Raw genomic sequence first — 25,127 nt, 5'->3', positions numbered from 1 at the left:
GTGTGTGTGTGTGTGTGTGTGTGTGTGTGTGTGTGTGTGTGGTGTTGTTGATGCAGTGCATTTGCAGTGTGTGTGTCTAGAAAATGTGAGAGGCAACATTAAATATTCATGCTCTCAAGACACATTAGCCTTTATGACCACTACAGACGGTCACACTGGAGAGCAAATGTGTGTGTGTGTTTGTGTGTGTGTTTGTGTGACCATTACCGGAGATTTGCAATAAATACATCTCAATATCATTGTGCGTGTTTGTTTTTATCTCAAATTCAACATTCCCGGGGATTTATCTAAATTACCATGCATTACAGATCTCAATTAGCAATGGCAAACAATCAAAGCTGCCCTTGAGTGGACTTCATACCACAGTTCAGTTCAGTCAACGTCTCTATTTAAAACAGATATTTTTAGCTCACATTTGTAGTCAGTTCACATTATTCCAGAAGTGCCAGAATACAAAATGGCTCCTTACTCCACTAAAGCTCACTGGCAGGGTGGAAATATTAAAAAGGAAAGTTGAAGAAAGAAAAAACACACACACAAATTATGACAGATTTCTAATTATACTGTCGTCTGTTTGCTGCAGCGAGAAGTGACTGGGGACGGCAGTTTAATTGTCATTTCTGCTCAACATGTTCCTGCAGTGGCACACAGATGACGCATACACACTTTAGAGAGAAACTACAGCAGAAAAACCTGAATGCTGTAGATACAGACCATAAATTCAATTTCTGTCATGACAACTCTGAGAGTTTGGCCTGGTAATGTACATGACGATATTAATGTGTTTGTTCTTGGTGGGAAAGACCTGCTACGCTGTCACCCCGTAGCAAATCTATACAGGTGGAGCTGGGGAAGGTGGAGGGTTTCTGAAAGCGCGCTGCAGCAAATGCAAGTATTTGAATATTAAGCGGCAAGCTCATTGGCTACTGATACAGCAGGAACCAATCAGCTGTGCCCAACAGAGAATGATGTGATTGCAAGCAGATTGGGTCAAAGACCTATAAGCCTGTGCCATCTAGAGTTTCATGGGAAATACCCTGGGAAATACTAACATACCAAATAAACTCACATAACATACACAGTGAAGACTAGATGACAGATTTTGTATTCTTTCAAGCAGAAATAAATGACTAGCTCAAACACAAATACAAAGGCTGCATGTGTTGTGTGCCTGTCACAAATGTCAGAATCTTTGTCCGGTATTCAATGCGTCTTTGTCTCCTTCTCAGAAGCACATAGCCTTTCATCCGTACATACGCACATGTACATAAGCACTCATTACCGTCACTAATGAAGGTATGTGAATAAGAACCGCCATTAAAACGGGCAAAGGAACATCAAAGTATTAGAACTCATCATTTCTCGTTTGAAACGGAGCGTTGTATTATTCTCCACTGATGTGTTCGCAGTGCTTTGGTTGCTAAGCCAGTCCTCTGTGCTAATCATTAAGCCCTTGTGATGATAGACTCCAGAATGTGCTATAGATTGAAAATCACTGCTGCATCCAGTTCAATCCCATCCACATTCATTCCTAAGCTTTCCCTTCTAGCTTCACGCTGATCCGAGTAGATGAAAAAAGACTTTACTCATTACATTTGCAATCTTGACACCCTTATCAACATTTATAGAGTAGACACATCATAAAAATGCTGTTGATGTTGGTGTTAATCTGTTTCTAATGGTAATTCATCCAGCCTCAAGCCAAATGGGCAATTATGAATGTCAGTTAATGTTTATGTGAGGTTGCCGTTCCCGCTGATGCAGACCTTTTGTAAAGAGGCCTGTATTTTTTACCATTGTAATCTGTGTATGTTGCAGCGCTGTAGTCTCGCAGGACGCCTGTGAAAATGCTGAGCTTAACACACTCATACATGATGGAGAGGTGTACATTAAAATCATAATGTTCACCCTTTGCAGAACTGGCTCTTACAAAAGCAATTTTCTTGTAGGCATAAAAACAAGTGTTTGTGTGATTGATTGAAACTACCAGCAACACTAGAAGAAACAAAATACTTAAAACTGTCCGTTCCTGGCAGGTGTTGTTTGTGGGGCAAACTTTGCTGTGTAGATGTTCTTTAAGTTTATATATATAAACGCTAAACTTAAAGGTCCCGTTTTTCGTGTTTTTTTGAAGCTTTGATTGTGTTTATAGTGTGCAATATAACATGTGTTTATGTTTCGCGTGTCAAAAAACACAGTACTTTTCACATAATTTACTTATCTGTATACCGCTGTTTCCACTGTCATAAAAACGGGCTGATGACTTCCTTGTTCTATGAAGTCCCTCCTTCAGAAATACGTAACGAGTTCTGATTGTGCCAGCGGTTCCTGTGTTGTGATTCGACAGCAGCTTAGCGAACCTTGCCCGGAAAGGTCACGCCTCTTACCATAACGTGGAGATGCACGCGCTCAGTGTTATTGTAAACATGTCTTTAATTTTACCCTATCAATTTGAGCCGGAATCAGACCCGGTGATTGGACTGCGGGATGAAAATAACAGCGTTTCGACGGCATGGCGACAAACACACTCTACAAACGCAACTCTTGTGTATTCCTGTGGGCGGAGGTTAGTCAAAAAACTGTTTTAGTGACATCATTAAAGAAGGAAGTAGAGGGATGTAGTCCAAACTGGCCGTTCGATGTAGGCGACTTCTGTTAAATAAAATATCTCGCTTGGCAAATTTTACAGATTTTATTTATACTCTAACAACAACATTACACACTAACTAAAGTTTGAAACATGGGATCACGAAGAACGGGACCTTTAAACGCTACAACAACTACCTTACTAACTATTAATAAGCAGTAAATTAAGAGTTTATTGAGGCAAAAGTCGTAGTTAATAGTGAATGTGTTCCCCATACCAAAGTGTTACCAAAACATTTTGTTTTAGGGATGTCCCGATCTGATCAAGCATTTTTTTAACTGATCGGTATCGGCTATCCTACGCTTTGAGCACTGTTGAGCGGATTCATAAACACCTCTGATTGGCCATTGTATTCACATGCTCATCGGATGGCCTATGTCTTTGATTGGCTACATTGATCAACACACGGGAGCATTTGAAAGCATGTGGAAGTGTTTAAATTTGAAAGCATAGACTCCTGCTTTCAAACGCTCCCGTGTGTATCTGTGTAAGGGCTCGGTGAAGAGTGTCATTGATGACTATTTACTATTTGTTTTTGAAGCGTCGATCATTGAAGCCAATCGCAGACATATCCGATGAGCCGTGAACACAGTGGTCAATCAGAGGTGTTTACGAATCCGCTCAACAGCACTCAAAGCGTCACATTTTTAAAATTTCAGTACCGACATGGTACTTTTGACAACTGGGAATCTCTACAAAAAGTCATTTATTTACTATTTATTTTATCTGCCATCAGACTGTCTGAGGCGTCGTTGCCATAACGCGTTGCTATGGGTTGCATCTTGCTTTGGCCTTGACTGACAGACTGGCATTCTCATTCTGACAATGCGAGCGTCATGCTTTCTAACCTTAAATCCAATTTTTTTTTCTTTATGTTGTGTGTGTGTTTGTGTATGCCTATAAATATAATTACTGTAGTAATTCTATTGGAATCGCTCCGTAGTGATAGATGACTCTTTTTGTTTTTTACATTTGAGCCCCTGAGAAAATCTCTCCACGGCTTTATATACATTGGATTGATTTTAATAACTTTAATGTACTTGAAGTGTGCACCAAGCACTAGGAAAATCAGTTCGTACTCAATATTCAATGACTCGGATCAGATCGGGGGCACAAAAACCTGATCGGTACTTTTATTTTGATTTACTTTTATAATCACATTTTCTGCAGGCCATAAAAAAGTTTGATTGGTGATTTTTTAAATATGGGTTAAAATATCGATCTTCAATTAAACTTGATATTGATTCTCAAAATCTATATTGACTGTGATGCATTATAAAGACAATGTACCAAAAAATAATGTCTTTCTATTATGTTGCCCCTGCAATCTGCATGCAAAAGCAAACAATACAGCGTGGCCAGTGCAGTTAGACTGGGTAAACCCAGCCTGATCTCCCGGCGATTTGATTTCGCCCTGCAGCTCAGTATGGAAACCCGTACATTCATTTCTACTGCTTCTGTTACACTTTTGCAGGAACCAATCACAGACTGGCTTATCCACCTTGCTCGCTATTGGCGAGTATAACACGATGACGATAGAGAAGCGACGGCAAGCACGACTGTCAATCCAATTCCTTTTAATCTCTCGACGATGCTGAATGACTTCTTTAGTTTAGCAAACAAATCACTCGAGTGGGTGTAAATACCACTCACTTTCATGTTTTTTGTTTTTTTTTTGCACAACCTGCAAAAATCGCTCGATGCCATTGCTGCTTCTGCAAACCGCTGATCAATGCTACAAACCAATACAAACTAAACCTGTCTGGAGTTTTCGCGTCGCTCTGCAAAGTACGTCACCCGGATCGTTGATCTGATTGGTTGAAGGACTATCCAATTGCGTGAATAATGCTCGTTGATCACGCCTCTCGTGCAGTAGAAAATACGTGCAGACTCTCCAGACCAATGTTCAATTTTAAATTGAGCTTTATTCTGGTGATAGCCAGACAACAGTGCAGTCTGATTCACAAACAAATGACTCTTATTATCTTTTTAGTGAGTCAAAAACACAACCAGTGTAGCCCGATTGACTTCTAAATTCTTTTCATTCAAAATGAGTTACTGGTTTGTATGGGTGTGAAACAATGCCCTGTGTAATTTACAGCATTAGAAGAGAATCACTTTCATATAAGAAAAATTAACATTATAACTGATACATAACCGAATGGATCGGAATCAAACATAATTGAGCTTGAGAATCGGAATTGAATCAGGAAATCTGCAATGATACCCAACCCTAGAGCCAACATTCGAATCTGACTTGTGACGTTTCTTGGATATTTCCTCCTGACCATCATTTCCTGTCACTTATTTAATATTAATAAAAATTGGTAAAAGGCCAAATAAGATGTATTATGTCCAAAGAGGCCAAACAATGTGAAACACTGAATACCCCTCCAGCAATTACTTTGAGTCCCCAGTTTGCATGTGTGAAGTGTTATTCTTAGCTTGATCAAACAAGATGTGACACTTGTTTAATGATCTTTCTCCACGGTCTTTGATTTGTCAGTAATTGGCATTTACTGTGCTGTTTCTCACTACACAGGTGCGTCTGTAACATCGACTGCTCCCACATCAGTTTTAACCCCGTGTGCGCATCAGATGGCCGTTCCTATGACAACCCCTGCCAGGTAAAAGAGGCATCGTGTCAGCGGCAGGAACGAATCGAGGTCAAGTTCCTGGGTCACTGTCAGGGTAAGAAGACCATTTTGAAATCATTTATGATTGCTTTATATAACACAGTCATTTCTTATATTGTTACATGCTGTGTTCTTCCATTGAATTTGCATTTATATAAGACAACATGAGAGAACTCATGTAAAGATGAACATTATAAATCACTGTTATATAATCAAGTTGATTCATGTTCATATGATCATTAGTTTCTGGAATATAGCAATTTCCCAAATATCATCTTCAAAATGACAATGTACAAATGAAAACATGCTTTATTATATAACCAGCAGACTGGCTGAGGCAGATCTGTTCATTTTAACATCTGAATTCATTTCTATCCTGTAGGCGACATGATTACAGGCACCAAAGCAGGCGATGGGCAATATGCCAGGACAGACTACACAGGTGCGTGCGTGCGTGTTTGATAATAAAAAGTTGATTTTCGCATGTATGTCCTGTGGTTCTGAAGATGCCCTTGGATTCCAGCTGTTCTGACCCACTTGTGTGTGTGTCTGTGTTTGAATAATAGAGGAGAAGCCTGAGGTTTCCGAGGTGGCGAGAGGGTTGTACATCCCTTGCCCTGAGCACTATAAGAACTATTGTGTTCACGGAGACTGTGAATATCCCAACATGCTCTCAACACCGTCCTGCAGGTACACACACACACTCATGATGTGTCTGATCACTCAAGCGTATCCCGTCTAGAAAAATACATTGTGAATAAATGTGTGTGTTCAGGCACTCAGCATCTTATGACTGTGTATGGAACTCTATATCACAGACCTTTGTCTCCCCCTAGTGTTCAAACCACGAAAAAATAATGATTGTTCATCATGTAAAATCAATTATTCATTTTTATTTCAGTTTTAGGTTAAGTTCAACTAAATGAAAGTGAGAAATGTTTCTTTTGCAGCTAGCTGAATTTTTTATTTATTTCAAGTAACAAAAAAGTGTTTTGTGGTTTTAGTTTTAGTTTTAATAACCCTGGTATTTCATTGGTAGGACAAACAGATTCCAAACTCCAAACGTCATTGGTTGATCGTTTCATTTTTCAGGAAAATCAATCTACAAGTCATCTCTACAGATTAAGTTTGGACAGAAGGAAATATTGTAAACCGAATTGTGCACACATTAGCTCAATAACAATAAGTGGCTATTCGAGTTTTAAAACTCATATTAAAGTCATCGAAAAAAAAAAACTTGAGACAGTAAAGAAGAGTCTCTCTGGCAGGTACTGCAGTAAAACAGAAGGTATTTCTCAGGAAACACTGCAGCATGTGTGTGTGTGAATACTAGATATATTACAGAGACAGTGTGCACTCAAACGCATCTAATCTAACAAGTACATAATGCTGTGTTTGTTTCTTCAGCTGTCACTCAGGATTCAGCGGTCCGCAGTGTGACACTAAGGAGTATAATGTGCTGTATGTGGTGCCTGGCTCTGGAAAGCTCCGTTACGTCCTCATCGCGTCTGTCATTGGGGCTCTGCAGGTGGCCATCATATGTGTAGTGGTGCTGTGTATCACCCGGTGAGTATAAACACACCACAGCATTATAACTGAGAAGGAAAGCAGAGGGCAGCTACCTCCTGTGTAGATCCCACACACTCGCAGCTCTTTATAGAGTGAGAGGTCCCGCCAGCTGGAGTCTTTTTACACTGTGTGAAAGGTCATTGTTGAAGGATATGTGTCTGATAGTGAAATCTAAATCACTAGCAGCACTAAATAACTAGAGGGAGCAGCACTCAAAAGAGGGAGCATTTTCTTATGTTCATGGATCATGATCATAAACTTCAGATCGTCTTCAGTCTACATACAAAAGTTTGGGCTTAGTAAGATTTTTAGGCCCGAGCATCGATGGTGTGAGGACCCTATTGTAATTGCTCGGTCAATTCTTCTTCTTCTCCGAAATGAATCACGTTTTTGAGGGCCTAAACATGCTCGAAAACTCCTGAAACTTTGCACACGCGTCAGACGTGGTGAAAATGTATGTCTGATATGGGTTTCAGAATTAGGTGTAGCAAAATGGCTCAATAGCGCCACCTACAAAATTTCAATTAAGCACCCTTCGCGCTACGTTTCACGTACAGGTATGAAATTCGGTAGACAGATATAACAGCCCAATACCTACAAAAAAGCCCCCGAATGCAAAATCTGTAAACCCAACAGGAAGTGAGATATTTTCAGTTTTCTCTGCAAAATATTTGCAGTTTTTGCCATTTCCAGACGCTGTTCTTTAACAAACTCCTCCTAGAGCTTTAATCAGATCAACATCATATTTGGTCAGTCTAATCTAAAGGCCTTTGTGACATTAAATTATGAAGATCTTGAGTTTTCACCTCAAATGGCATGCTTTGCACTGTAATTCCCTCTCAGAAACACATTTATACATGACATGAAGTACCAAACATGCTAGAAACACATTAAATCATGCAACACTTGGCTAAGTGCTAAAGTATGCGATTAATGCCACAAAACAGGAAGTTGTTGTAACTCAGCCATGCAATGTCCAATCTGCTCCAATCTTCACGTTTGAAAATAGTCCTGGCCTAAAGACATCTACATGCCAGTATTTAGTAAGAGTCAAAGCGCCACCTGTTGGCAGCAGGAAGTGTGGCATGTCGAAATGACTTTGCCATATTTCTCCTGTATTTACTCACTTACAGACGTGTCAACCACTGTTCACAGTGTTCCTGAGGCCAACGGGTGGTGGTGGCCCCGGGTGCGAGGGCCCTTTCATCGCTGCTTGCAGCTTTAATTTGTAATTTTATTTCAAATAAATGCTGTTCTTTTGAACTTTCTATTCATCAGTGAATAAAAAAAAAAAAAGAATCTCAGTTTCTAAAAGACTAATAAGCAGCACAGTTGTTTTCAACATTGATGATAATAATAAGAAATGTTTCTGAGCAGCAAATCAGCATATTAGAATGATTCCTGGAGGATCATGTGACACTGAAGACTGGAGTAAGGATGATTGTCATCACAGGAATAAATTACATTTTAAAATAAGTTATTTTAAATTGTAATAATATTTCTCAATATAACTGATTTATTGTATTTTTTATTAAATAAATGCAGCTTTGTTGAGCAAAAGAGACTTTTTTCAAAAACAAAAAACATTGCACTGATCCCAAATGTTTTGAATGATGGTGTATGCCCAACTGAACATATTTATGATATTTTCAGCTGAATAACTGCATAATATACCTTTGCGGTGTAAGAAACAGAAGGTAAAAATGCATAAAATTCCATTTAAAAGTGTGAAATTTTGGCACCAAGCAAAATTGAAAAAAATAAACATTGTTTCTTAAAAAAATGCATCAAACTCTTAATCCATATTTCATTGTTTGGACAAACAAGTAGCAAATGTTTTGTTGTACCCACTCACAAAGATTGCAAATCCATTTGATGTCACTAGTGGCACAGAAATTACCCACTTCAAACATATTCCACCCAAAATAATAAAAGTACTTTGACAGATATGTTAAAAAATAAAAAATAACATTATTTGAAAACTGCAGTCAAAAAGTATTTGTCAGTATAAACCTGAATGAGCTGTAAAATATATATGTTAGGAATCACTGTTAATTTAGCTTCTTCAGTGAAAGAAACAGACCCTTGTTTGTGGACAGGGCTCCAAAGTCTGTGAACCGTGACGCAGTTTCAAATCATAGCAGTGGAAAACTGTCGAATGAATACTACTGATGCAGAAGCATGCATGAAACATTCTTTTATAAACGTATAAATTTACAATTTATATTTACAATTACAAGATATTTTTATAGCAAAAGCTTTGGAAAATTTGTTTTTTCCTTCCAGGCATTGTTCTGATTAGAAATAACATAGAGCTGCCTGGTGGAAGCAAATTATATGTACGATAATGACATCCTTTTGCTTCCTCCACAGGAAGTGCCCACGGACCAACAGAATCAACCGGCAGAAGCAGAACACAATGCACTACAACTCTGAAAACACCCTGCGCGCCTCCACCCGCCTCATTTGAGCGCCGCGACCGCTCGTGAGAAGAGAATCGTGGGAAATGTAGTTTGGACAGAGGACAGAATATAAAAAAACTCAATCTCCGTCCTCAAAGAGACACTGCATCCTGCTGGATGATGGGATGGAGGGACGGAGGATGATGGTGCAGATATAACGGAGGACGATGGGTTCTACACACGATGCCTTGCACCTGTGGCACAGGAGACAAACAGAGAATTTTAGGACACCATGATAGGACAAGTCCTGTTATTTGGTTATGTATGGGTAATATTTCCAATAGTTAATTTGTTTGTCTTGATGGGGTCCTTTTTCTGTAATGTAAATAAATAATTTATATCACAAAGCATTGTGTGTTTATTTCTTTTCTGAATGCCATGACTTTTGAAGGGTCTGACTTTTTCAGGTGATTCTAGAGAGACTGGAAAATGATTTTCTACAAACAAACACACACACACATATATATATATATATATATATATATATATATATATATATATATATATTTGTTGTTGTTGTTTTTTGTCAATTTTATCCAAGCAAAAACAAGAAAGGCAGTAGAAAAAACAAGGAGAAGAAAGACAAATGCACAGTAATAGTGTGGTTTCTAACTTGATAGCAGCTGTTAGTCCTAGATTTTTAAAACAAGGGGTTGAATTATCTGAGCTATTCAAAAGATGAGAATATTACTGACCTCTAAAGGTCATGTTGAGAACAGAAAGAAATTCCAGACATTCCTTGTCTGTAGAAGTTCTTCCTACTTCATCCCCAGACCAGTCCAGTGGAGTTCCGGCACTTCCTGTCCTGTCTGACAGTCTGTGTGCCACAGGGGTGAGAGAGAGAGAGAGTTCCTTAATGAAAATTACCTTATATTTGTCTATGTGCACAAATATGTGTTTGTATTCTGCTTCCACTTAACGGACTCTTTATCTTCAGACTGTGTTTTCAACAATGCAGGAAGAAATGGTAGCCCTGTTGACACGTGTGAAATGGTGTAAAAACTGAATTTGCATACTATGTTCATTTTGATTTCTCCACATATCACTAGAGTTCTAGTCAAACATACTAAATTGCAAGATACAGGTACATAGTAGACATACTTTGCATTTTTAGCAACACAGAATCAATTGCCAAGCCATGTGAAGAAAGCACTTATCTGATCCATTCTAAGACTTTCATAGAATGTACCACAATTTCACAATCAATACATTTGCTTTTAGTTGTTGTTTCATTGTATCTCAGTCTCAGCCAGAACCATAACAAGATTTTGAACCAAACCATAAATGTGTTCCTTATATTATATTACACTGGATGTCATTTATAGCATTTGCATTACTGATTTTAATGTGGCAATTTTGCAGTGATTCACTTTTAATATAACCCTGGTTGGGAAGTGCTTTAAAATATTAGACAACAGTATTTGACTGTTGTTGCATTCTTGAAGATCTTTACAAACAAACAAAACTAAATAAATAAATAAATAAATAAATAAAACTGCCAAATCTTGCAAGGCTGAAATCCAAGGCAAAGGAAAATCATTTCATGTGGGTGGTTGAGAAGGCTTTGAGAAACACTGTTCTTCAGGGCCTTCAAGATCTGAGGAAAATTGTCAAATTATCTCTCAAATGTCTTTACCATCTTCTGCTTTTTTCATCACTGGTCAAAAGGTCCCAGAGACAAGAGAAAGAAATCTGTCTGCTATCATTCGGCTAATGAATGCTGAAGTCTTTTCCCTTCTCATTACTGTGATCTCTCTCCAGACCCGGAGTTTGCATTCACCTATATTCAAATTGACAAACCTGTTGCCAGCAAAGCCTTCCAAGTTTAAACAAAGGTAGTAATTATATATAACACTGACATAAATTTAGTGTGCTCTGCAGTGACATGTCTTTGCATACTCTGGAATTTTCCCATGACGCTTAAACACAAATCATGCAACGCTATGAGTGACAACTCAATAATAGTCACAAATAATATGAAACTAAAGAGAATGACGATCTACAGACTCTCATTAAAACGAATCAACAACAGGATGTTTTTACGTAGCGGACAGGAAACACCACACATTGTTGACATGTTTTACAGTATCATTATCCAACTTAGTGCAGAATGCATTCATTAAAGTAAATTCACTTACTGAAGCATGTGGTCCAAAAATACAATAATCTGTATGTATCATAACATGCTCTTATTTTCTCAGAGAACTACCAGTGTTAAACTGCAGGTTAGTGGAATTATTTATGTATTTATTTATTTTTTTGTTTTTATTTATTTTGTTTTGTTTTATTATTATTTTCTTTTTTGCAGTGAGTACCTTCTACCTGCAGAGGTCAGGCTTCACTGCACTATATAATGGATGATTATGGAATATCTTTATTGAAAAGCTTATTGATGGGATTCTTCTCCCAAAATGAGAATTCTGTCATCATTGACTGACCCTCATGTCATTCCAAAACGTTTGGTCGTTCTTTCTTCTGTGGAACATAAAAGAAGTGTGTGTGTGCATGTTTTTATGACATATCAGGACACAAATTTGTATAATGACATGGGTATGACATAGGTATTACAAGGAGAGGGTGACTTATGAGGACATTACCCCATGTCCCAATTTTTAAAAGGCTTATAAATCATACAGAATGAGTTTTTGTGACAAAGTAAAAATGGGGTAGGTTTAGGGCGGAGGTCGGCAACCCGCGGCTCTAGAGCCGCATGCGGCTCTTTAGCGCCCCCCTAGTGGCTCCCTGGAGCTTTTTCAAAAATGTATGAAAATGGAAAAAATATATTTTTTGTTTTCATATGGTTTCTGTAGGAGGACAAACACAAACATTCTTAACGTTTTCCAATGCTGTAAAAATGTGTATAATACATATTTAATTTCAACATTCCTGTCAACGAAGATTTGCATCATAGCCATCCACGACGTCACTTTCCCGCTGAAAGCGCGCTCCCTCAGCTGGACTGAGTGGCAAAAGAACCTGCTGCATGACTAGATTTAACAGGGGAAACTGCGAAAACGCGAGTAAAAACAAACGAATTACACTAAAGGTTGGACTCGAAAGTGTTTCTTACAACTTGTCAAATAAACCTAATCCATGAATATAGACATGCAGCCTGGAGTCATGTTTCCTGACATTTATATGTGCCTGATTTGACGCCGGGGAAATACATAAAGCAAATCTGCCTGTGAATCATGGGCGTCGGAACCATTGTATGTGGGTGGAACAAGACCCACCCACTTTTTAAGACCAATGATATTGGACCCACTCACTTTTACCGTCTCTAATTCAGCATTTGTCTAATCCCCCTCAGGTGATGCTACTCCACAAACCACCAACAGAGCATAAAAAATACCAAAAATAAAAATATTTTTTTAAAACGTTGCCAAGTAAAACGCTGCGTTTATATAGAACTGTCTCTTTACGACCACAACAAACAGGACACTTTTCAGACGCGCATTCCGACTTCGTCTCAGTGCCAGGCGCAATTCAAACGAGCGCGGAAAATGTAGCTTCAACAGTGAACTGCGGTCAGATGAGATGTCGTCAGGCTATGTCAGTAAAACTCCAATCAGCCGTTAGCCTACTTTGCTCGAAGCGTGAACCCAAGAATTGCTCGAGCAAATGCGCCGGCGCGCGCTGCATAACTTTATTATAGCTTAACTAAAGCGCTAAAGAAACTACGGGCATGCACCGTCGTTATTCTGTTGTAGGCTAAATGAAGTCATGAAATTACCAAACATGCGATTAAAGCTGCCTCAAAACTGTGCATGCATGTATGTATTTGTTGACATGGTTTTAAAGCTATTGTTATCCAATTTGTTGGCCTTAAAACGTATTAAAATGCATATATGTACACCAAGGAAATCAAAATTTTCTCGGGGGAGCATGCCCCCGAACCCCCCTAGCACAAACGGGATTGAATGTAAAGGTTTGTGTCTCGTTGTTCTATTCAAAAAAATACAAATTATGCAGAATATAACATGGAAAATATTTCATAGATGATTTATCAACATAATATATAACAATACAATATAAATGGAATGATTTTACCTCAAAATCCAACAATTTGACACAAAATGATAACTGCAAATCCACGTTTCTCTGCTGGAGTCCTGCTGTTTCTGTGAATTGCACCGATCCATGCTTCTTTTTTTGCTTCTTTTTTTCTGTAGCTTTCAGCAGATTTTAAATATATAACTTACCTCGGGAATACCTCATTATGTATTTGTAGCGTACTTAGTCATTTTGATAGTAGGCTAATATAGCTAATATACACTTACAGCCTGTGTTTCCTTCATATAAGGCTTATATAAGGCTTTTAATTTTTTGCGGCTCCAGACAGATTTGTTTTTTGTTTTTTTGGTCCAATATGGCTCTTTGAACATTTTGGGTTGCCGACCCCTGGTTTAGGGGTAGGGTTGGTGTAGGGCGATTGAAAATACGGTTTGTACAGTATAAAAAACATGTCCCCACAGTTCACAAAAAAACAAACTTTGTTTTGAATGGGAGAAAGTACAACGCACAATTGAGTACCTCAGAGATGACGTGTTTTTGTATGTAAAACCCAGAAGTGAGTTAGCATTTTAGGACTTCCGGTTCCATCGCCCTAAAGTCTATGGGTTTTTTTAATGGGTTTTTGCTAAATCGCCTAAAATAAGGTCTGTGGTTAACAAGCCTCTAAATATTTTCACGTTTTGATCTATGACATAAAACACACCAGTTATAAGCCGCTTGAGATTTGTTTAAACCTTTATTGTGTCTTAAAAATGGCGGTTGCTAACAAGACTACTTCCTTTTAGACGTCATCATGACAAACAGGACATTTGGACAGCATTTCAAATAAAAAGTGGATAAGTATTATGCACAGCGCAGATCATAATCAGCGAGCATGTTTTTAAATAAAGTTTGAGGAAGCTTGGTGGTGATGTTGATCTGTGACCATGGTGTACTTTAGTCCGTTTATAGCCTACTGTTAGCTTTTTATATCTGACGACTTTATTTAGGCTTCAAAATATATAAATGTTGTGTTAACTTGTAAAGATTATCTTGATAGACAAAACGTGTAAGTGTCATAACCCTTTGTTAAACACAGAGCTTTTTTTTTTTTTTTTTTTTTTTTTTTTGCGATTTTCCAAAAGTCTATGGGAAAAATGCATAGGCTTTCGATCAAGGAAACTTCCGGGTTGGCCTACAAAAACACGTCATCTCTGAGGTACTCAATATGGCAGAATAATGCTGTTCCAGGCAGGTTTTTGAGCCCGTAAGTCACGATTTCAAATCACGACTCACGACTTTGTAGCGTTCCAGGAAAGTCACGCCAAACTGCGTAAAAGTGTAGACAAACTAACATGGCGGACCGTACGGGGCTTACCTTTTATTTTACCATGCACTTGCATAAACACCGCGTCCGTATGGGCTGCCATAGACCCTTTTCACAATGACGTCAGTTAACTTCCGCCTATCCGCAAAGCAGTGTATCAGTTGTTCCGTCTTACCTTAGCGCCGGCGACTTCTCGGGAAAATGCTTTAATAACTTTAAATGCGAACTGTTTATGTCAAGGATTTACACAGTCGGCTTCTTCTGGTAATGATATTTATTATTTCCTTTCTGTAACTGCCTTGTTTAGGGTTTCCACGAGCAGAAACTTTAGCAATGTTGTTGAATTCAGTTTTATCACAACGATTGTGTCCAAACAAATCTGTTAGCCTATTTGGAATAACAAGAATATTGTCTTTAAAAACAAATCTTTATTTTTAGAAATTGGTAGGCTATGATAATGGATATTGTTCTTGTGAGATTTATTTACGAGTAATGGACATCTGGAAGTAACACGTCCACATATAATACTCCGAAGAATTAATGGTGTGAAGATTTGAGATCATTTTACATCAAACCAGTTTAAACTGAACTGGTGCAATATATGTATAATTTGTAAGAAGAAATACAAAACGGAGGTAGCCTATGTGTTCATTTAATGTTATTCCCTGGAGAAATAATTTGATTTCGTACATTTAATGATGCTATAACAATGAGTACTGTTGTAAATCCTCTGTATATGTTTGTATGCGACGATCTTGTTCTTCAATAAAGAGACGAATGATGACAATGTTTTTTTACTATCGTAAAAATGCCATGCACATGAGTCAGTTTTTACAACATTAACAGTCTTCATGTAGAAATAGTATTATATTAAACACAATTTGTATTATTATGTATGCAATATTTATCGAAATAAAAGTATAAAAAGACTTTGATATTTAAAAAGAATAAGCTTATGTTGATCTTCATTGTACATAGGCCTGTTGGCACTGAAATAAGTAGTACATTAAGCTTTGAATGAGAAGTTTTTTACTGCACGTAAATGTTGGAAACATGCGTTTATTTCACAAATATATATATAAACAGCTTCATCTGCAATAAAGACAGCAAAGTTCGCAAGATACGGGCAGGAAAATGTATGGCTTCAGTACGTAGCCTATTCAACTCCTCCGACTTCAAGCAGCAAATCGCGCCGATCGGTAAGTTTGTTTGAGATCTGCGGCTGCCAAATACCTCACCTTGAATTTACATGAAATTAGGCGACTACAATCATCCTTTAACCACAATTGTGGCATATGTACAACTATTGAGTGCACTTCATTCGAGTCGCGCTAGTATTCCACTATGCTGACGGAAGTGAGGATACACTGCATCGAGTCCTAACGGAAGCTGTGTGACGTCATGTGAAAAGGGTCGGGCTATGTGACGTCATTTACGCGTCAAAACTGCTGTTCAGAACTCTATGGGTGACGTCACGGAAGCTACGTCCATATTTTTTTACAGTCTATGGTCAGAACCCGTAACTGGGAGTACATCGATCTAGTACGAGTTCACGGGTGGGGTCACGGTTTGACTGCCGTTCCAGTGCACTTTCACGGGTAGAAGGTTGGAAAAACACGGGTTACGGGCATAGGTTACGGGTTGCCTGGAACAGAGCCGTTACATTTCGACGGCTCTGGCCTGGAACGCGGCATTAGTCCCGCCTTCTAAATAAGAGCCAATCGTCATCACAATATTCATCACGTCACTGCAGCGGCCGTTAGAATCTCCGGTTCCTATAGAAACAGTCAGAAGCGTGCCTCCGAAATGAGACACAAGAGATGCGCATGTAGGACTGCGCATGCACATTTGATCCAGCCTGAAAAATATCGTTTTTTGTCATGATTCAAACATTTAGAAGAAACATTTATGAGACAGTTGTTGTCAGATTTCATTGGTGATTTCAAATATGAAATTTAATCAAAAGCTTGGCAAACAGCTTTGGAGAATTTGATGTTTCCCCATTCAAAGAGATAGAAGATGCACTTGAATGTCTGGGAGGCGTTTCAAAGATGGCCTTAAATTACTGCTTTGGCTGCTCGTTTACACGGCAAAGGCATTTTGGGGGCCTGAAAACTTGTGAAAACGGGTTTCAAAGTGCAATCTGAAAATGATAGCATTATCGTCTCTTTGTAAACTACAAAAATGCACATTTGTGAAAGCAGTGACATCATGCGCATGCATATTATATGTTCAGTCTATGCGCGTAGTCTCAGCCTCAGACGTCACGCACATGGACCGTTGGCTGAACATCTGATGCATATGGCACAATTAACTGGAAACACTTCAGGATTTTCAAAGTCGTCATCTGGTTGGTTGAATTCTACAGGATGTCCAGGAGACGTGTGTGTCGCGTTCTTTAACGGTCCGCCTGGAAACAACTGCCGAGACTAACTGTGTGTTCACACCGCCGGCGGCGAGAGCGTCAAAGTGACGCTAGTCATTCATTTTCAATGAGAGCCGGCGGCGAGCTCCGGCGAGAGCGGCGCGGCGCGTCTTGGACGGTGAGAGCGTCGAGGAGAGTTGAAATCAGATTAACTTTATGGTAATGAGCTACGACGCGGTTCGGCGGCAACCAATTGGAATGTAGAGGTCCTCGCCTGAGAGGCTTCCGATTGGTTGACGCGACTTATCATTTACTTTGACCCTCCCGTTGGCGGCGGTTTGAACGAACAGTACAGCGTTGTTGGCAGGGCGGCCAAGGCGACTGTTGACGCTCTCGCCGGCGGCGGTGTGAACGCACGGTAATAGGCGCATAGCAGCAGTGGCGTGCAGTGGTCTTCTGAAATTAGGAGGCACATTTTTTTTATGAATCAATGTAAATTCATGTGCATTACTCTTAAATGAACATTACTTTACAGTACATCAAAAAAGAAAAAAAAAAGAAACCAAATACAATTCTATTTTGTAATTTTACATTAACAATGTAATGTTCTATTTATCAAAAGTCAATCTCATCAAGTTAGGGTTTTTAACCGCAGTAAAGATAGTTTGCGGTTTGATATTCAGATTTCTTTTGGCTATAAATACGCAGTGCGCTGTCATAGACATGCAAATAATACCAAATATCGTTCTCCATGATTTGTGAATTAAGGTGACGCTGTCCTTTGGGCCGAAATCAGTTTTTTTTTTCGTAGCGACTCTTAATTTTATAATGGCTATATCTCCAAATGTTGGACACTTAGAGGAATGAAACTGGTGTCATCTTCACCAGCTTGATCTGTGAATTTTTTCACAGCAAAGCTCTTGTCCGTAAACCCCTTGGTAAGTCCGCCAGTAAGGAATGTGAAATAAAGGCGTTCTTCATGTTTAACGTCTATTACCAATGAACACGCAGACTGCTGGAATAAAATAACATTGTTTTAGGTCGAGCTCGATTTGTGAAAACTTTCACAATAGCATTTTATCTCGTGGTCGTGTTTCTCTTTGCTCTGCCCCCCGTTTTTTGTTTAATATGATATATATATATATATATATATATATATATATATATATATATATATATATATATATATATATATATATATATATATATATATATATATATATATATATATATGACCTTGTACAGATAATGTACATCACTTTTCTGATCTGTGAAAACTTTCACAGTTCAGTACGGGTCAGCTGACCCATCCCTGGGTCACTAACATCGCTATTCTGATCTGTGAAAACTTTCACAGTTCAGTACGGGTCAGCTGACCCTTCCCTGGGTCACTAACATCGCTTTTCTGATCTGTGAAAACTTTCACAGTTCAGTACGGGTCAGCTGACCCTTCCCTGGGTCACTAACATCTCTATTCTGATCTGTGAAAACTTTCACAGTTCAGTAAGGGTCAGCTGACCCTTCCCTGGGTCACTAACATCTCTATTCTGATCTGTGAAAACTTTCACAGTTCAGTAACGGGTCAGCTGACCCTTCCCTGGGTCACTAACATCTCTATTCTGATCTGTGAAAACTTTCACAGTTCAGTACGGGTCAGCTGACCCTTCCCTGGGTCACTAACATCGCTTTTCTGATCTGTGAAAACTTTCACAGTTGAGTTTTGGTCAGCTGACCCTTCCCTGGGTCACTAACATCGCTATTCTGATCTGTGAAAACTTTCACAGTTGAGTTTTGGTCAGCTGACCCTTCCCTGGGTCACTAACATCGCTTTTCTGATCTGTGAAAACTTTCACAGTTGAGTTTTGGTCAGCTGACCCTTCCTTGGGTCACTAACATCGCTATTCTGATCTGTGAAAACTTTCACAGTTGAGTTTTGGTCAGCTGACCCGTTCCCTGGGTCACTAACATCACTTTTCTGATCTGTGAAAACTTTCACAGTTCAGTAAGGGTCAGCTGACCCTTCCTTGGGTCACTAACATCGCTATTCTGATCTGTGAAAACTTTCACAGTTGAGTTTTGGTCAGCTGACCCTTCCCTGGGTCACTAACATCGCTTTTCTGATCTGTGAAAACTTTCACAGTTCAGTACGGGTCAGCTGACCATTTGGGTCACACACTTTTCTGACCTTGAAAAGTTCACAGTTCAGACAGGTCAGCTGACCCTTCCTTGGGTCACTAACATCGCTATTCTGATCTGTGAAAACTTTCACAGTTGAGTTTTGGTCAGCTGACCGTTCCCTGGGTCACTAACATCACTTTTCTGATCTGTGAAAACTTTCACAGTTCAGTAAGGGTCAGCTGACCCTTCCTTGGGTCACTAACATCGCTATTCTGATCTGTGAAAACTTTCACAGTTGAGTTTTGGTCAGCTGACCCTTCCTTGGGTCACTAAAATCGCTTTTCTGATCTGTGAAAACTTTCACAGTTGAGTTTTGGTCAGCTGACCCTTCCTTGGGTCACTAACATCGCTATTCTGATCTGTGAAAACTTTCACAGTTGAGTTTTGGTCAGCTGACCCTTCCCTGGGTCACTAACATCACTTTTCTGATCTGTGAAAACTTTCACAGTTCAGTAAGGGTCAGCTGACCCTTCCTTGGGTCACTAACATCGCTATTCTGATCTGTGAAAACTTTCACAGTTGAGTTTTGGTCAGCTGACCCTTCCCTGGGTCACTAACATCTCTATTCTGATCTGTGAAAACTTTCACAGTTCAGTACGGGTCAGCTGACCCATCCCTGGGTCACTAACATCGCTATTCTGATCTGTGAAAACTTTCACAGTTCAGTACGGGTCAGCTGACCCTTCCCTGGGTCACTAACATCGCTTTTCTGATCTGTGAAAACTTTCACAGTTCAGTACGGGTCAGCTGACCCTTCCCTGGGTCACTAACATCGCTTTTCTGATCTGTGAAAACTTTCACAGTTCAGTACGGGTCAGCTGACCCTTCCCTGGGTCACTAACATCACTGGGTTTTCTGATCTGTGAAAACTTTCACAGTTCAGTACTGGGTCAGCTGACCCTTCCCTGGGTCACTAACATCGCTTTTCTGATCTGTGAAAACTTTCACAGTTCAGTACGGGTCAGCTGACCCTTCCCTGGGTCACTAACATCGCTTTTCTGATCTGTGAAAACTTTCACAGTTGAGTTTTGGTCAGCTGACCCTTCCCTGGGTCACTAACATCGCTTTTCTGATCTGTGAAAACTTTCACAGTTCAGTACGGGTCAGACCCTTCCCTGTCACTAACATCACTTTTCTGATCTGTGAAATCTTCCCGTTGAGTTTGGGTCAGCTGACCCTTCCCTGGGTCACTAACATCGCTTTTCTGATCTGTGAAATCTTTCACCGTTGAGTTTGGGTCAGCTGACCCTTCCCTGGGTCACTAACATCGCTTTTCTGATCTGTGAAAACTTTCACAGTTCAGTACGGGTCAGCTGACCCTTCCCTGGGTCACTAGCATCACTTTTCTGATCTGTGAAAACTTTCACAGTTCAGTACGGGTCAGCTGACCCTTCCCTGGGTCACTAACATCGCTTTTCTGATCTGTGAAATCTTTCACAGTTCAGTACGGGTCAGCTGACCCATCCCTGGGTCACTAACATCGCTTTTCTGATCTGTGAAAACTTTCACAGTTCAGTACGGGTCAGCTGACCCTTCCCTGGGTCACTAACATCGCTATTCTGATCTGTGAAAACTTTCACAGTTCAGTACGGGTCAGCTGACCCTTCCCTGGGTCACTAACATCGCTATTCTGATCTGTGAACAGATGAGAATAGTGATGTACATTATCTGTACAAGGTCATTTATATAATATATCATATTTAATATATATATATATATATCATATTATATATATATATATATATATATATATATATATATATCATATTATATATATATATATCATATTATACAAAAAACGGGGGGCAGAGCAAAGAGAAACACGACCACGAGATAAAATGCTATTGTGAAAGTTTTCACAAATCGAGCTCGACCTAAAAGAATGTTATTTTATTCCAGCAGTCTGCGTGTTCATTGGTAATAGACGTTAAACATGAAGAACGCCTTTATATCACATTCCTTACTGGCGGACTTACCAAGGGGTTTACGGACAAGAGCTTTGCTGTGAAAAAATTCACAGATCAAGCTGGTGAAGATGACACCAGTTTCATTCCTCTAAGTGTCCAACATTTGAGATATAGCCATTATAAAATTAAGAGTCGCTACGAAAAAAAAAACTGATTTCGGCCCAAAGGACAGCGTCACCTTAATTCACAAATCATGGAGAACGATTTGGTATTATTTGCATGTCTATGACAGCGCACTGCGTATTTATAGCCAAAAGAAATCTGAATATCAAACCGCAAACTATCTTTACTGCGGTAGTGTACCGAGCATTTCTACATTCATTCCAAAATAATAACTAAAGGCAATAATAATTTAAACAATATATTATATTTGTGTATTGCGGTTTTTCTTTTTAATTGTCAACCTAGCTATTTTGGATCATCAGTCATGCTCCATTAACACCGTCTGTCACAGACACGAATTGTATTTTTAATTTCACCAAACTGATTGTACTAAAAAACCCCGCAGTCATCATGCTTTCAGTCCATTTCAAGTTTGATTTTGACGTGACATAAAGCGGTGATATCTAACTGGGTGATCTGTTTACTTACTTTTCAATTAGTCTTCCGATTGACGCCATTATTTGTTCAGTCAAACTGACGCGGAACGCGCACGTCAACAAGAGGCGGGATTTATCGCACAAACCAATCATAACCAATTACATCCAATCATAGCGCGATGGAGACATTGCCTCCTCTCACGTGACTTTCCCCCATTCATTCTCAATTACCCCCCACAAAACCCACCGCACGCCGGGGGTCTGATGATTTTATATGATTTCCTATGAGAGGAAAGGGAGGCATGACTCCATCATAGGACTCCATAGACTGTAAAGCACGACTCCTGCTGAAACTTTACCTGCTGCGGATGTCGCTGTTGGGCAGTGTTCCTTAAGAAATACGCGTGACTTGCGCTCTTTTTAATGTCATAATTTGTAATATTTGTGTTGTTTTATATGTAATATGGATTATTTTCTCATCCTATTTTTTTTTTTTTTTTGAGGAGGCACTGCCTTCCTTGCCTACTCGGAGGAAACGCCCCTGGCGCATAGTGTTTCTTTACAGAGTAACATCGCCAACTACTGGCCTGGCATGCATAATACAGTGTTTTTAATTGTTTTTCATGGATCCGTGTGAACGGGGATCATTTTCCCAACTTTGTCTCATGTAAGTAAAAAGTGCAAAGGAAAAACTTTTCCATTTTTAGTAGGCTACATCGTTGTCATGTAAATGTACCCTAAATCTGCATCAAATATTCATCATAAATCCTAAATTTATTGTAACTCCATACTGGGCGGTCTTTGAATACTGTCGCATTTAACAGTCACTGCGATCAGGATGGGATGCTTAATAAATGTACAGTAGCATACGACAACAAGAGCACAGTGTGGCAGTACAGTATATGCTGTGTCATTGCATCTGTTTGAACCGACTGACCACCAAATGGTCCGGCAGTGTATGTTGCTAAACCATCACAGACTCAAGCAACAATATTTTCTTTGCACTCAGACTGTGATTTCTGCAATATAGAAAACAATTTAAAGCAGAAATTTCACAGACAAGTAATCATTAAACGCTATTTTCAGCATGAAATCAAAATTGGACAAATCTTTTTTTTTTTTCTTTTTTTTTCATGGAATACTTAAGTATTATAAATGATTTATTACTGATGGACAAAATCAAGTCCAGCCTTACATTTTTTCTTGTTCAAGATGCCGTCAGAGGGATCCGTGAGGAGGGGTCAGTGGCTCCGCCATTGGAGAAAAAGCAAAATGCCAGCTTACAGCGTTGGCATCAATAGCTGTGCCACGCCTTCGAAGGTTGCAAAGTTCTGACAAAGGTCTAGCCTACTTACTGAGGACTGTTCTTGTCTCCTAGCAACTGTTGACAGCTGCCTTTGACGAGCGGCAGAACTGAAAGTACTTATATTCAACTGTCTGAAAACAAAATAGGGTTCATAACCTGTCTAAATATGTTCACCTTGGTCAATTTATGTACATAATAAAAAGTATAAACTAGTTATAAAATTGCACCTTAGTAATCTATGTCATCATTTACACACATATTGCAGATGTATCTAAAAAACAGCCTACATCTTGCAGATGTAAATTCAGACATCAACTAGACATCTCCGTGATGGACGTGTGCTATCAGGGAAATGTTTTTACGCTCTTTACTGTGTATGCAGAACAAAGCAAGTCTTAAGGTTGGAACAACATGAGGGTGAGTAAATGATTTTTGGGTGAACTGTCCCTTTAAGTTTAATGTGATTTGTTTTGGCATGACCTATTTCTGGCTATCCATGTCCATGTGTGGATGTGGGGTCACTTGGGTGATGGTTTTTGCTTTGTTTCTATAATCTGAGCACATGACAGGAGAATATACATACTCCACCAAACTACAACAGAGGAAACATTAGCACTGTTGTTCTTTGCGTATGTGTGTGCATGCAGGCGGCCTGGGAGAGGGAGGCAATCGCCTCATAGTCTCAGGAAATGAATAGATGTGGGAGATTATGTTTATGTCAGTGTCCTTTAATAACACTCTCTTAAATATCTAAGTTATGCATGTTGCTTTGTTCCTATTGATTGCCATTATCCAGAAAATGACCTCTGGTCGAAACAGAATAATGTGGCGTGTTTATCTTTGATATGAGATTTCCAGGTGAGGTGAGGCATTTATTTCACAATGTTTACTTCACGGATCTATGAATGATTTAGTGTCTTTCTTTCTCTTTGTTCATTCAGACTGTTGAGCAAGGTTCAATACTGTTTATTTTCAATGTCTGACCTGGCTTTATTCCTTCAAATAGCTCATAAGATGCACATGTGGTAAATTATCCTATAATGCATTTATTTATTAGTTTATTATTATGATTACTGTGAGCTGTCTGCTGGATGTTTATTGGACTTTCATCCTGCATAGCATTAAATGAATTGTAAAAAATATGTTGCTTGTTCTGTAAATTATATGATCATTTGCTCATTTTAATTAGTTTTTATTTTTATATTTTCTGTTTTTGATTTAATTGTAGTTCAGTTTTTTATATTTTATTGTGATTTTATCATTTAGTTCTTTTTAAATATATTTTTTAATGGTTTTATTTCAGTTTTAGTTTTTTTTTTTTTTTTACATCATTAAACTAAATGAAAATGAAAAATTTTGCATTTGCAACTAGCTGAAATAAAATAAATTTAAGGTTTTTCATATTTTATTTTATTTTAATTAAAGTTTATTTTATTTCAAGTAACAAAAGTTTTTGGTTTTATATTTTTGGTTTCAGTTTTAGTTAACTATAATAACCCTGGTCCAAGCTGCTCTTTTCTGTTTGAGAAAAGTAAATGGAGAGCACATTTTTAGAGCTTGACAGGCCCTGTTCCCCATCCAATTTCATTGTATGGGAAAAAGCAGCATGAACATTATTAAAAACTTCTCCATTTGTGTTCCACAGAATAAAGAAGGTCATACAGTTATGGAATGACATGAGGGTGAGTAAATAATGACATCATTTTCATTTTTGAATGAACTATGCCTTTTAGCATAGCATTTATATAGTGTGTGTGTGTGTGTGTGTGTGTGTGTGTGTGTGTGTGTGTGTGTGTGTGTGTGGTTGGTGCTTGAGACTGACATGGTGCCATGGCTACAGATTAACTGAGTTCACTGTCCAAACACAGATTTCCATATTTCCCCTTGTGACATTTCCCCAGTCTGCCGGACAGCTGAGACAAAACACCAGCAGATTCATGAAGAAGTGAAGAGACATTCAGGTGCATGTACACGGAAACAGATACACCCACATTCCTCCACACAAACACTCCTGTGGCTAGTGTCGTCCAAATATGCCTCACTACACTACCAAAAACATTACTGACTGCAAATTCAAACAGATCAAACAATACTGAAATGGCACTGAGGAAACATACACGCATGCAGTGGGACACTTT

General features: G+C 38.9%; 1 protein-coding gene and 1 long non-coding RNA gene across 5 annotated transcripts in view; one reads left to right on the top strand and one right to left on the bottom strand.

Moving 5' to 3' along the window:
• tmeff2a (transmembrane protein with EGF-like and two follistatin-like domains 2a) overlaps window positions 1–9,661 on the top strand; it is a 77,153-nt gene extending 67,492 nt beyond the window's left edge. For all 4 annotated transcript variants that reach the window (XM_048193564.1, XM_048193566.1, XM_048193563.1 and 1 more), the window contains exons 6-10: window positions 5,190–5,338; window positions 5,666–5,725; window positions 5,850–5,973; window positions 6,691–6,849; window positions 9,226–9,661. In XM_048193564.1, the coding sequence (XP_048049521.1) occupies window positions 5,190–5,338; window positions 5,666–5,725; window positions 5,850–5,973; window positions 6,691–6,849; window positions 9,226–9,322 (589 nt within the window). In that variant the 3' untranslated portion in view covers window positions 9,323–9,661. The remainder of the gene's footprint in view (window positions 1–5,189; window positions 5,339–5,665; window positions 5,726–5,849; window positions 5,974–6,690; window positions 6,850–9,225) is intronic.
• Window positions 9,035–21,795, bottom strand: LOC125270214. Its single transcript, XR_007185298.1, has 3 exons — window positions 21,736–21,795; window positions 10,010–10,131; window positions 9,035–9,508 (listed from the first exon to the last, which is right to left on the bottom strand). It is a non-coding gene; the product is annotated as an uncharacterized LOC125270214 (long non-coding RNA).
• Window positions 21,796–25,127: the final 3,332 nt, after the last annotated feature.

Source organism: Megalobrama amblycephala, linkage group LG6 (genome assembly GCF_018812025.1).
Source record: "Megalobrama amblycephala isolate DHTTF-2021 linkage group LG6, ASM1881202v1, whole genome shotgun sequence".
Classification (NCBI taxonomy): Eukaryota; Metazoa; Chordata; class Actinopteri; order Cypriniformes; family Xenocyprididae; genus Megalobrama; species Megalobrama amblycephala.
The sequence above is the reverse complement of the archived record's forward strand: the minus strand, read 5'-3'. Positions and strand labels throughout refer to the sequence as shown.